Source organism: Cornus florida, unplaced genomic scaffold (genome assembly GCF_030987335.1).
Source record: "Cornus florida cultivar Cherokee Brave unplaced genomic scaffold, ASM3098733v1 CherokeeBrave_3.0.0_Hap2_Chr01, whole genome shotgun sequence".
NCBI lineage: Eukaryota > Viridiplantae > Streptophyta > Magnoliopsida > Cornales > Cornaceae > Cornus > Cornus florida.
In genome coordinates this window covers 98,927,697-98,938,314 of record NW_026775571.1, presented here as the reverse complement: position 1 = coordinate 98,938,314, position 10,618 = coordinate 98,927,697, and the positions used below count along the sequence as shown (strand labels likewise).

At 33.9% G+C, this 10,618-nt stretch overlaps 1 protein-coding gene across 2 annotated transcripts; it reads right to left on the bottom strand.

Annotated features, from left to right (window-relative positions):
* Positions 1–289: 289 nt before the first annotated feature.
* On the bottom strand, positions 290–10,323 carry LOC132308763 (uncharacterized). Of its 2 annotated transcripts, XM_059806983.1 has the most exons (6): positions 10,207–10,299; positions 8,514–8,599; positions 6,492–6,934; positions 6,234–6,377; positions 5,921–6,115; positions 290–647 (listed from the first exon to the last, which is right to left on the bottom strand). In XM_059806983.1, the coding sequence occupies exons 3-5, from the start codon at positions 6,918–6,920 to the stop codon at positions 5,930–5,932; spliced, it is 759 nt and encodes a 252-aa protein (XP_059662966.1). In that variant the 5' UTR covers positions 6,921–6,934; positions 8,514–8,599; positions 10,207–10,299; the 3' UTR covers positions 290–647; positions 5,921–5,929. The 2 variants fall into 2 exon arrangements, with proteins under 2 accessions (XP_059662966.1, XP_059662958.1); XM_059806975.1 differs by lacking the exon at positions 8,514–8,599 and having other exon boundaries at positions 10,207–10,323.
* Positions 10,324–10,618: the final 295 nt, after the last annotated feature.

Genomic DNA, 10,618 nt, shown 5'->3' with positions numbered 1-10,618 from the left:
ATACTTTACTTCTGCTATTCTATTTTTTTTTTTAAAAAAAAACAAGAAACCTTATTAATCACACCCTTGGATTTGGCATTATAAAAGTAATATGATCATTTTGAACACACCCACAAAATCCACCTCAGCCTCCAAATTAACCTTTATAGTTTGTGTGTAATACAATCGGGCATATCCTGAACTAGTAAAAGTACTTGGCTTGAAATGGTTCTTCTTGAAACTGCACACTATATCTGGAAATGCACATTTATATAAAGCTGCTATTATATAATGTGTGAACCTGATACCATGAAACGAACCAGAGCACATCTCTCATTTTTAATCGATCTATATATTCTATTGAAAAATAAAATAAAATAAAAAATCAAATGACAAATCTGGTGCAGCTGTGATCGTCTAACTGTAGAGAACATTAATTCAGTGAAAATAGAGATTACATATAATATTTGATTATGGCTATAAGCTTGGTAACTAACTATTCCTTCCTGCACCCTTTGATTAATTGGAGACCACCTCAAATAACTTCTCTAATAAAACAACTGTGATATCACTTAAAAAAATGTAGAGGGGAACAATTCTTGCTTCCGATTGAACTCTGAATGTATGAAACTAGAGCAATCTGCCATCCACACTGAAAAAACCTGCAACTGAAATCAGCGTATCATTAAAATTTGTTGCAATTAAGGGCATTCCGGCGTTAATCGAAAAAATAAAAAAACAATTTTATCCTTACTAAAACGACTACATTTTGACACTTATAAATTTAATTTAATTTTTTTTATGATGAAAAAGTTATAATTTTAAGGACCAATTAAAATAGGACAACTCACTTACCAACCCCTCTCCTACCATACCAATCTTATGGTTTCTCTCTCTCTAACCTCTTTCATTTTCCGTTTGTAAACAAACCAATCTGATGGTTTCTCTCTCTAAGCCCTTTCATTCCCTGTTTGTACACAAACCAATCTGATCCGTTTCTCTCTCTCTCTCTCTACAAACATCAATCCCACCAAAACCCAATCTCTCCCATACATACACACACATATATATATAGAGGCGCACAGAGAGGGAGATGCATGAGTCTGGGATATACGTTGAGCGTTACAATCATTCATATTCTCAATCAATGGAAAGAGACGTGACTGATGAAGCAGCAGTCTTGATGACAACAGAAGATCCCCTTGTGGTGAATGTGAAGCCACGGGCAGAACACCTGGGCAGAACAATCAATTGAATGAATCTTTTTGAGTATGGTATGGGTACTCGCTTTGCCCTTATAGGCTTAGCCTTTGTGTCGCTAGAACGACTGATGACCATGCTCTCGATTTGGGTTCGCCAAAACAAGTAATTGGGTCTCAATCTGAAATTAAATTCGGCCGCGATTGTGAAGACTGAAAGGTGGTGTGTCGCCGGCGAAGTTAGGGTTCCGACGAGGAGTGTGTGCGTCGGCCGACAGGAGTAGTGTGGTACTGTTTGGGTTTCACTCTCTCTAATTGGGGCTTCAAATACTCTGTTTCATTCAAACCCGCTTCTGAATTTGTTGATCCATCTCTATATTTATGTGACCCATCACTGTTGCTGAATCAACTGTTTCTTCTCCTCTGAAAATTCTTCTATACTCCGGACAAATTGTGATGGATAAATTAGTGTCTAAATATCTATTTATTTATTATTTTTTGGGAAAAAGAAACTCTCCTGGGCAGGGTTCCTTAGGGACCCACCCTAAGTTACAAACATGTGCCACGCGCACTGACTGCGCGTGTTGGCTCCTCAACACGCGCAGCAGTCAATCGAGAGGAATAAATGGCTTGGGAAGAGTCGAACACCGGCCATTTTAAACCTGTCTCCAAGTTCTAACCATCACAGCTATGCTTCTAACCATCACAGCTATGCCTCCGATGCCAATTAGTGTCTAAATATAGATGTGTGTGTGTATATATTATTTAGGTCGGCAATATATTATTTATTAATTTATTTTACCAAGAAGATGAACACTATATATGTATGCGTCTGTATAGAAATAAGGGGTAAGGCTATAAGGGCATGTTTGGGTGCAAAAGTTAGTTAAAGAGAGGTTGGGGTGCAAGGACAATGGAGTCAGTATGGTCATATCGTGGGTTTAACGTAGGATCGGAGGGAGTCATTTGCAACAAAAATGTATGGTTCAGAATATTTTTGTAATTTTTGTAGTTCAGTAAGTTTGTTGCGCATTTATTGATAATTTTGGGAAGTTTTTTTTTTGCATTTAATCCAAATAAATATGACAAATTTAAAATAGTTTATTACTTAAAAGTTGATTGGATAAAGCATAGTATCCATAGGTAGCCATGTAGTCATCCTATAAAATTTACTCTACATAAAATACACCACTGTGGGCAACAAAGAACCCATCCATGCCGCTGTTCCGAGCTTTATTGACTGTCGATTTCTCTGCAAACTCCATGGTTGCACAGAGAGAGGTTAGAGAGAGAAGGTGGAGAGGGGCAAGAGAAAGTGAGAGGGGAGAGGATACTAAAACAAAAAGTTAGTAGACTCTTATTGTCTTATATGGAAGGAAATACTACCAACATAATTTTTTTTTCTTATAATAGTGATACAAATTTGTTCCCTATACAGATGTGCACCAACTTTTACTGATTTCAACTTTCGAAAGAAAAAATGCTTTTACTGATTTCAACTTTCGAAAGAAAAAATACTTTTCCTGATTTCAATTTCCTGTAAAGTAGAATCATGCAGATGCCGTTTAATTTCATGAAACAATTAGAAGAAATATTGGTATAAAAAAAAAAGGACACCTCATGAAGACCACTGAATCTTCTATATAGTTTAGGATAAGCTAAAGTCTACAAATATGACCCCTCTGTACAAATGCCCCCAACAAGTCATGCAATTAACTGCTATAAATAAGTATATAAGTCATGCAATTTAGACTATATACATATCAACATATTTAAAATTTTACATATATACACACACACAAACACTCTATAATTGCATTTCTTAGTGACATTGTTTTCCCTCCTTAACATATATCATATGTGGTTATGTCATATGTTTGGAAGTTATTTGCATAGAGTATAATTAGTAGTAGGGATTATTACGCATACATGTAGTTTTGGACTTTTATTTACTTATTTTATGAAGTCAAAATCATGATATTTTGAAAAAAAAAAAATAGAATTTATTAAAATGCCCAAGTAAACAAGAAAAAGCATTGTTAATTAGCCTAAATTGTACTACTTATATATATATATATATATATATATATATATATATATATATATATATATATGTAAATACTACTCTGAGTCTCTGACACATAGAGGTACTTCTTATTTCGTTTCTTTTCTTTTTTCTTTTTTCTTTTTGTACATAGCTCATTTTGATAATATGATCTACATAAAAAAAAAAATAGTACATGTGTGTACAAGAGTGGTACTTACGCACACAAAAGTGATACTTATGTGCACAAAAATAATATCTTTATGCACAAAAATAGTATATAAAAATACTAGAGAGTAATTTCGACTGATGAACAATATTTTTCCATATCCACGATAACTTTATTTTTTCAAAACATCTCATTAGAACTCCATAAAATGATAAATAAATTCCATATATACAGAATAATCCTTTATTAGTATCATTAGGCAGTGTTTTTAGCAGCTCATTACATGACTTGTTGGGGTATTTGTAGAGACTTCCTTTACTTATTTATCATATTTGTGGTCTTCACTGAAACCCTCTCAGTTAATGGTTTGACCGGAGCTCACCGGTTTTTGAGATTGAGCTCTATTATTGCAATCTGGAACACACCGGTATTTGGTCTGAGATTTGCCGGAATCAATGGAGTAATTAGCTAGGAGCTTCTCCCCATCTTCAATGTAACTCCGGTCGAAATGGATCAGTCTGAAGCTCTGAACTCTCACCCCTTCTAGGTAACTGAAGCTCTGTATCTTCGCTGGTGGTTTATAGGTGAGTTTCTTTGATTTGGTTGCTGCAACTTTCTAGGTCTCACCTGTTTTTCACAAATGAAGATTCTTCGGCTGTTTGGGTAGCTGAATCACAGTGCTTCTCCGGTTGATTTGTCACTAACTAAAGTTTTCTGATTTCCGAGTATGCTCAAATTATTGGTAGCTTGATGTATTTAATGAATTGTTCTAGACTTGATATTGCATATGCAGTTTGTAGGTTGAGTAGGTACACTTAGAATCCTAACAAGGATCACTGGACAGCTCTAATTCGAGTACTCAAATTTTTGAGAGGTACTCATGACTATAGGTTAATGTATAGTGGATTTCCCGCGGTACTAGAGGGGTATAACGATGCTAACTGGATCTCTGATTCAGATGAGATGAAATCTACAAGTGGATATGTATTTACTCTTGGTGGGGGTACAGTGTCTTAGAAATTTTCCAAACAGACATGCATAGCTCAGTCTACTATGGAATCCGAGTTTATAGCCTTGGAAAAGGCTGGATCTGAGGCTGAGTGGCTTAGAAACCTCTTAGCAGATATCCCTATATGGATCAGACCGGCTTCGTCCGTGTCTATGCATTGTGATTGCCAGGCTGCAATTGCCAGAGCAAAGAATAAAATATACAATGGGAAAAACAGGCATATACGCCTAAGACATAAAATTGTGAGGCAACTGCTTGAGATTGGGGTGATATCCCTAGATTTTGTGAGGTCAGAGATGAATTTGGCAGATCCTCTGACAAAACCACTAGGCAGAAAACTAGTGAGTGATACATCGAGGGGGATGGGACTTATGCCTAAGACAAAGATTAACAGTGATGGTAACCCAACCTATGTGAATGGAGATCCCAGGAAGTAGGTTCATATGGGTAAAAACAAGTTACTGGTTGATCAGACAGAGTGCAATATCAACTTTATTTTTGAGAATCCCTCCCTATGGTGTAGATAGTGCAAAACTGTAACGTAAGAGGTTGAATTAAAATTTCTTAATGAATTCTATATCCCTTATGGGTGGTGTGTGTAGTTGCAGTACACACTTGATGGATTCACCTATATGAGTGTGGAGGTGGGGCCGCCTCCTATGAGAGCTTAGGCAGGCTCTCTAGAGCACTCATGAAATCCAGGTAGGGCGCAAGGCCTATTTGTGCCAACCCGTTATGAACAGCTTCAATATAGAGATAACAATGTGAGAGGTTAGTTGTTTGGTTTACAATAGTAAATCTTGGTTCATAGAAACATAGTTTCACCAATTTTTCTATGAATCACGGCTTACTTCCCTAGGGCTGGTTCGTAGTCCAAAAGACACCAGTTCCGACGCATTGGGTTCTCATGGTCCTCTGGTTACTCCTCTAGTTTCTCTCTTGGTTACTTCTATATTTTGAATATGTGGGGGATTGTTGTACATTAATGTATTTCAAAATATGTATATATTTTCTAACGTTCCTATATCCACATCAGCCTATTATTATGCCACTACATATATTAACTTATCCTAATATCTGCAACGTCACATTAACGTGTCATCGTACAAAGCATCAGATAAGTTCTCAAACAGAGAGATTATTTTCAATTCAAATACATTTTAGGTGCATCTGGAAGTATTTAAAGAATATGACTTTATTCTCCATAGTTGATAAGAGGCACAATTGTCCATAAGAACACCTATTACTCAGAAACCAGATAGGAGCAGAAACAACGCAAACAAATATACAAACTAGTCTACTAGACATAAATATCGTCATTATTTTTTCTAAACAGACTACTATTAACTAAATCTTATGTATGGGTACTAGTGACTAAATCTTATGTACAACCAATTTTATGTACAGCCGATTCATTGCTGAATAGTGTGTTACCAAAACATTAACATCGAGTCTCAAAATTTAGTAAATCAAAGTCAAATAATATCAATATTGCAATCTAATTAATGAATAAATTTTACCTTAATGAATTATGTAGGAGGTTTAGGCCTACAGGACACAACCTCAGTCTTCTTAATTCCATCGAACACCTCAGCTTGAAAGATTTTAGACCCACCATCATTAGCATCCTTGGCCTCAAAAGTAATATAATAGATAAAACCAGCAGCAACCTGTTGATTTGCCTTCTGAACCTTCACAAAGTCATAATTTACCTTCTACAAGAGATTTTACAATGGAAAATAAGGGTCAGGAAAAGAAAATATGTATATAATATATTCACCTTAAAGATGAAATGGAAATGAAAAATAATTTTTTTAAAAAAATAACACGTACATAATCTCTATTGTACTGCCGAATTGCTTTTTTTGAAAGCTTTTTGATAAGCTTTGGTAGGCCTTCGCTCTCGTTGGGCCAGGAAATTGGGCTAATTAAACCCAAATAAGAACGTAAAAGCGGATAGTTATCCACATCAAAGCCCTATAAAAATGCTCACAGATTATTAGCCAAATAATATATATATATATATATATATAAATTTTTCTACATAATACGGAAGTATATTGACAGAATGCATTGTAGAAGGATATGTACATTGCTGTCCTCAGCTTGTTTTCGGTATTGCCAAAACAATTCATCCATCTTCTCTTCATCGTCTGAATCAGTCTCTTGAATGGTCTCTCTCTGTGCAGGGACTTCTGGTATCTTTAAAGTAATGTTTGCATTAGAGAGCATAAGCGCGAACTCCCGCTCATCATCAGAGTCCATGTCCCCGGACATCATTTTTTGCGTAAGAGGATCATCTGGATCGCAATAGCATTCCCCCCCGCAATAGCAATTCCCCCCGCTATCGTCATCGGAATCATCATTAGATTCATCGTCAGATTCATCACCAAGTTCAGGATCATACCCTTTTTTCTCACCATCAACAGGCTTATCGGTTTTCTGTTTCTTTTCTGGTGGTGGTTTAGAAGAGATTTCTGGAAATTCTGGTGGTTGAGAAGAAACATGAGCAGAAGCCATGTTCGGAGGTTAAACTGGAAGATGGAAAACAAAACCCAAAACACCACTAGACCATTAGGTCACGACCGGGTCAAAATTACAAAACAAGATATGTGAATAACAAAATTAAATTGCTTAGTAGTAAGATATGTTAAATATTACTTTTCATAATATATTAAATGTCAAACACCCCCACTGCTTTGTTTGGAAGGAAGGAAGGAAAGGAAGAGATTTGGAGCAGCTTTATTTGGAAGGAAGAAAGCAAAGAAGGAAATTCTTTCCCTCTAACGAGAGGAGATAAGGAGAGAAAAAATAATAAAAGAGACATCATCCAAATATAAAGGAAAAAAAATTTGTCTATTATAATTATACAACTTTTAAATTATAATATTATGTTGGAGAGAAAAATTTATATTAGAGACATCATCCAAATATAAGGGAAAACAAATTTGTCTATTATATAAGTTTTACATTACAATAGTATTCAAAATTATACAACTTTTAAATTATAATATTATGTTTTATAAATTATAATATTATAGTTATGGACAAGTATAGTAAAAAATAATTTAAAAATATATTTTAATTTAAAAATAAATCTTTGAATGAAAATACCTCAATTAAGGTACCTATTATGTCACTAGACCTTTTTAATGTAAAGTTAAAAATATATTTTTTCTTCTTTCCTAATAAAGACAATAAATTGTGAACTCATTTACTTCTATATTTCATTCAATAAGCAAAATAGTCACCTCATAAGTCACAAAAAGATGTTGGGCGAGTGGGGCATGCCAAACCCACCATGCGTTCATTATATAATTCCAATGTTCCAATTCTACACCGTCCAACATAGCCAGCTTTGTTTGGTTTTTTTTGGAAAAAAAGATAGTTTTTTCCGTAATTATTTAAAAATAACTTTCTATTAACAAAGTTTTCGTGGACAAATTTCACCTCATAAGTCACAAAAAGATGTTGGGCGAGTGGGGCATGCCAAACCCACCATGCATTCATTATATAATTCCAATGTTCCAATTCTACACCGTACAACATCGCCAATTTGTTTGGTTTTTTTTGGAAAAAAAGAAAGTTTTTTCGTAATTATTTAAAAATAACTTTCTATTACAAAGTTTTCGTGGACAAATTTCACTTTATTGTGTTCACCCAATTAATCGATTAATATGTTGGTGGATGCGGGAGTTTGTGCATTTGTATATTATTGCGTGTGAAAAATGTTTTTTTGCTAAAGGTCATAATCAGGGCTGGCCTTGAGATTCCAAATACAAATACAAATACAAGGGAAAACAAATTTGTCTATTATAATTATACAAATTCTAAACTATAATATTATGTTGTAGAGAAAATTTTATATTAGAGACATCGTCCAAATATAAGGGAAAACAAATTTGTCTATTATATAAGTTTTACATTACAATAGTATTATAAATTATACAAATTTTAAATTATAATATTATGTTTTATAAATTATAATATTATAGCTATGGACAAGTATAGTAAAAAATAATTTAAAAATATATATTTTTTTCTTTTCTAATAAACATGATAAATTGTGAACTTATTTATTTTTATGTTTCATTCAATAAGCAAAATAGTCACCTCATAAGTCAGAAAAAGGATGTTGGGCGAGTGGGGCGTGCCAAACCCACCATGCATTCATAATTCCAATGTTCCGATTCTACACCCTAAAAAAAAAAAAAAGAAGAAGAAGAAAAAAAATTTTCGTAATTATTTTAAAATAACTTTCTATTAACAAAGTTCTTGTGGACAAATTTCAACAAATTTTCACTTTATTTTGTTCACCCAATTAATCGATTAATATGTTTGTGGATGCGGGGGTTTGTGCACCTGTATATTATTGCGTGTGAAAAATATTTTTTTGCTAAAGGTCATTCAGGGCTGGCCCTAATATTTCAAATATTTTGAGAGGCCCTAAGTAAACTTTCAAACGTGAGACTCTTAAGTTTCACACACGCAAAAGTGCATAAGACAACTAACTAATAACTATAAATTTATCACTACCAACAAATAATTGTGCGCCTATACAGTATGCATAAGACAACTAACTAAAAAGTATAAATCTATCACCACCAATAAATAATTGTGCGTTTGTGCAGTGTGCTTAAGACAACTAACTAATAACTATAAATTTTTATCACCACCAATAAATAATTGTGTGCCAGTGCAATTTGCATAAGACAACTAACTAATAACTATAAATCTATCATCACCAATAAATAATTGTGTGCATGTGCAGTGTGCATAAGACAGCTAACTAATAATAATAAATTTATCAATTAAAGAGTGCAAAATTTTCACAAGCACAAAATGAAAAATGAAGAGAACAGTTTACTAGAGAACAGAAAACTGCAGCTTCTTTTACATTCATTGTTTATATAGCTACTAAAATTTGATGATTACAAATGACAAAAATATGTGGAGATGAGGTGACTATATATATATAGGAGCCTGACCTTGTAGTACTGAAGAAGTAGTGGGACTTTTAGGTTATATGTGGCATCCACTATCATATATAGTTTTGTCTTTCCCTCTTTATATTAATTACACTACACTTTGTGTTTTTTTTTTTTTTTGGCAGCCAATTACCCGCAGTGATTGATTTATCATTGCTACAGAAGACCTGTGCAAATTAATAGAAAAAACCATTAACTTTTGTTTTGTTAAAGCCTGCTCTTGATTTCCATGTGTTTGTACATTCTGATGGCAAGTGCTTTGACAGTATAATTAACTGAAATTCTAGCTGAACCAACTTCATATAACATCAATAATGGTGGTATGTATCTTCATATAAAAATAAAAATAAAATAAAAAACCCTTAATTTGGCACTTTTAAGTATGAGCATAATTTAGAGATCGAAAAAGTTAATTATTACCTCAACCCACTAGAAGGGATCCTTAATAAATTATGAGGAAAAGGGGTATGGTTGCTGCTGTTGTGAGATTGGAGTGGACTTAGGGAGAGGAAAAAAGAAAGTACCTGCCATATATTACGGACTCGATCGCCATGAAAGACACATGTAGAAAGGCACACATTTATTAAAATACTAAGAGAGCCATAATTTATTCATTCAGATTTTGATAGCCATCACACAGAGTGACACACACACAACCCTAGTTTGGAAGCTACCACTATTGGAACAAAGGTAAAGGCCCGAATCAAACGAACCAAAGTTAGAACAAATCAAATGATGAGATGAACGAAAGAAAGAAACATATATAAAAGATCGATTCATACAAAAGGAGAGAGAATAGAGAGAGAGGATGAACATACCTAGTCACCTGAGGCGATAGCGGAGGCCGCGCCCTGTGGAGTGTCGAACCAGATTGTGTCGTCTGAAACCTGCCCTAACTTAATTTTTTTATTTTTTCCATACCCTATGGCCCTCAAAATTTGAAGCCTCTAAAATTTGAGGCCCAAGGCGACCAGGACTTCTCGTCCTAACTTGTCCCAAGACTTGTCCTAACTTTATATTTAGCCCTCAAAAATTTGAGGGGCCAGGGCCGGCCCTGGGTCATTGTATACATTGTAGAATAATAAAATTTTAATATCATAAGTCCTAAAAAAAAATATTTGAGTTATGAGTAACATTATTTATGATATGTTAAGCAATACATTATGCTAGTAATAATTGAAATATAAAATTACAATATATATATATATATATATATATATATATATATTT

Bases quoted from the DNA above. Each gene is read 5' to 3' on its own strand.
- LOC132308763 (XM_059806975.1), bottom strand. From the start codon at position 6,920: ATGGCTTCTGCTCATGTTTCTTCTCAACCACCAGAATTTCCAGAAATC. The intron at 6,378-6,491 runs GTACATATCCTT...GCATTTTTATAG, and splicing joins AACAAGCTGAGGACAGCAAT to GGCTTTGATGTGGATAACTA. The intron at 6,116-6,233 runs GTACGTGTTATT...AATCTCTTGTAG, and splicing joins GGCAGTACAATAGAGATTAT to AAGGTAAATTATGACTTTGT.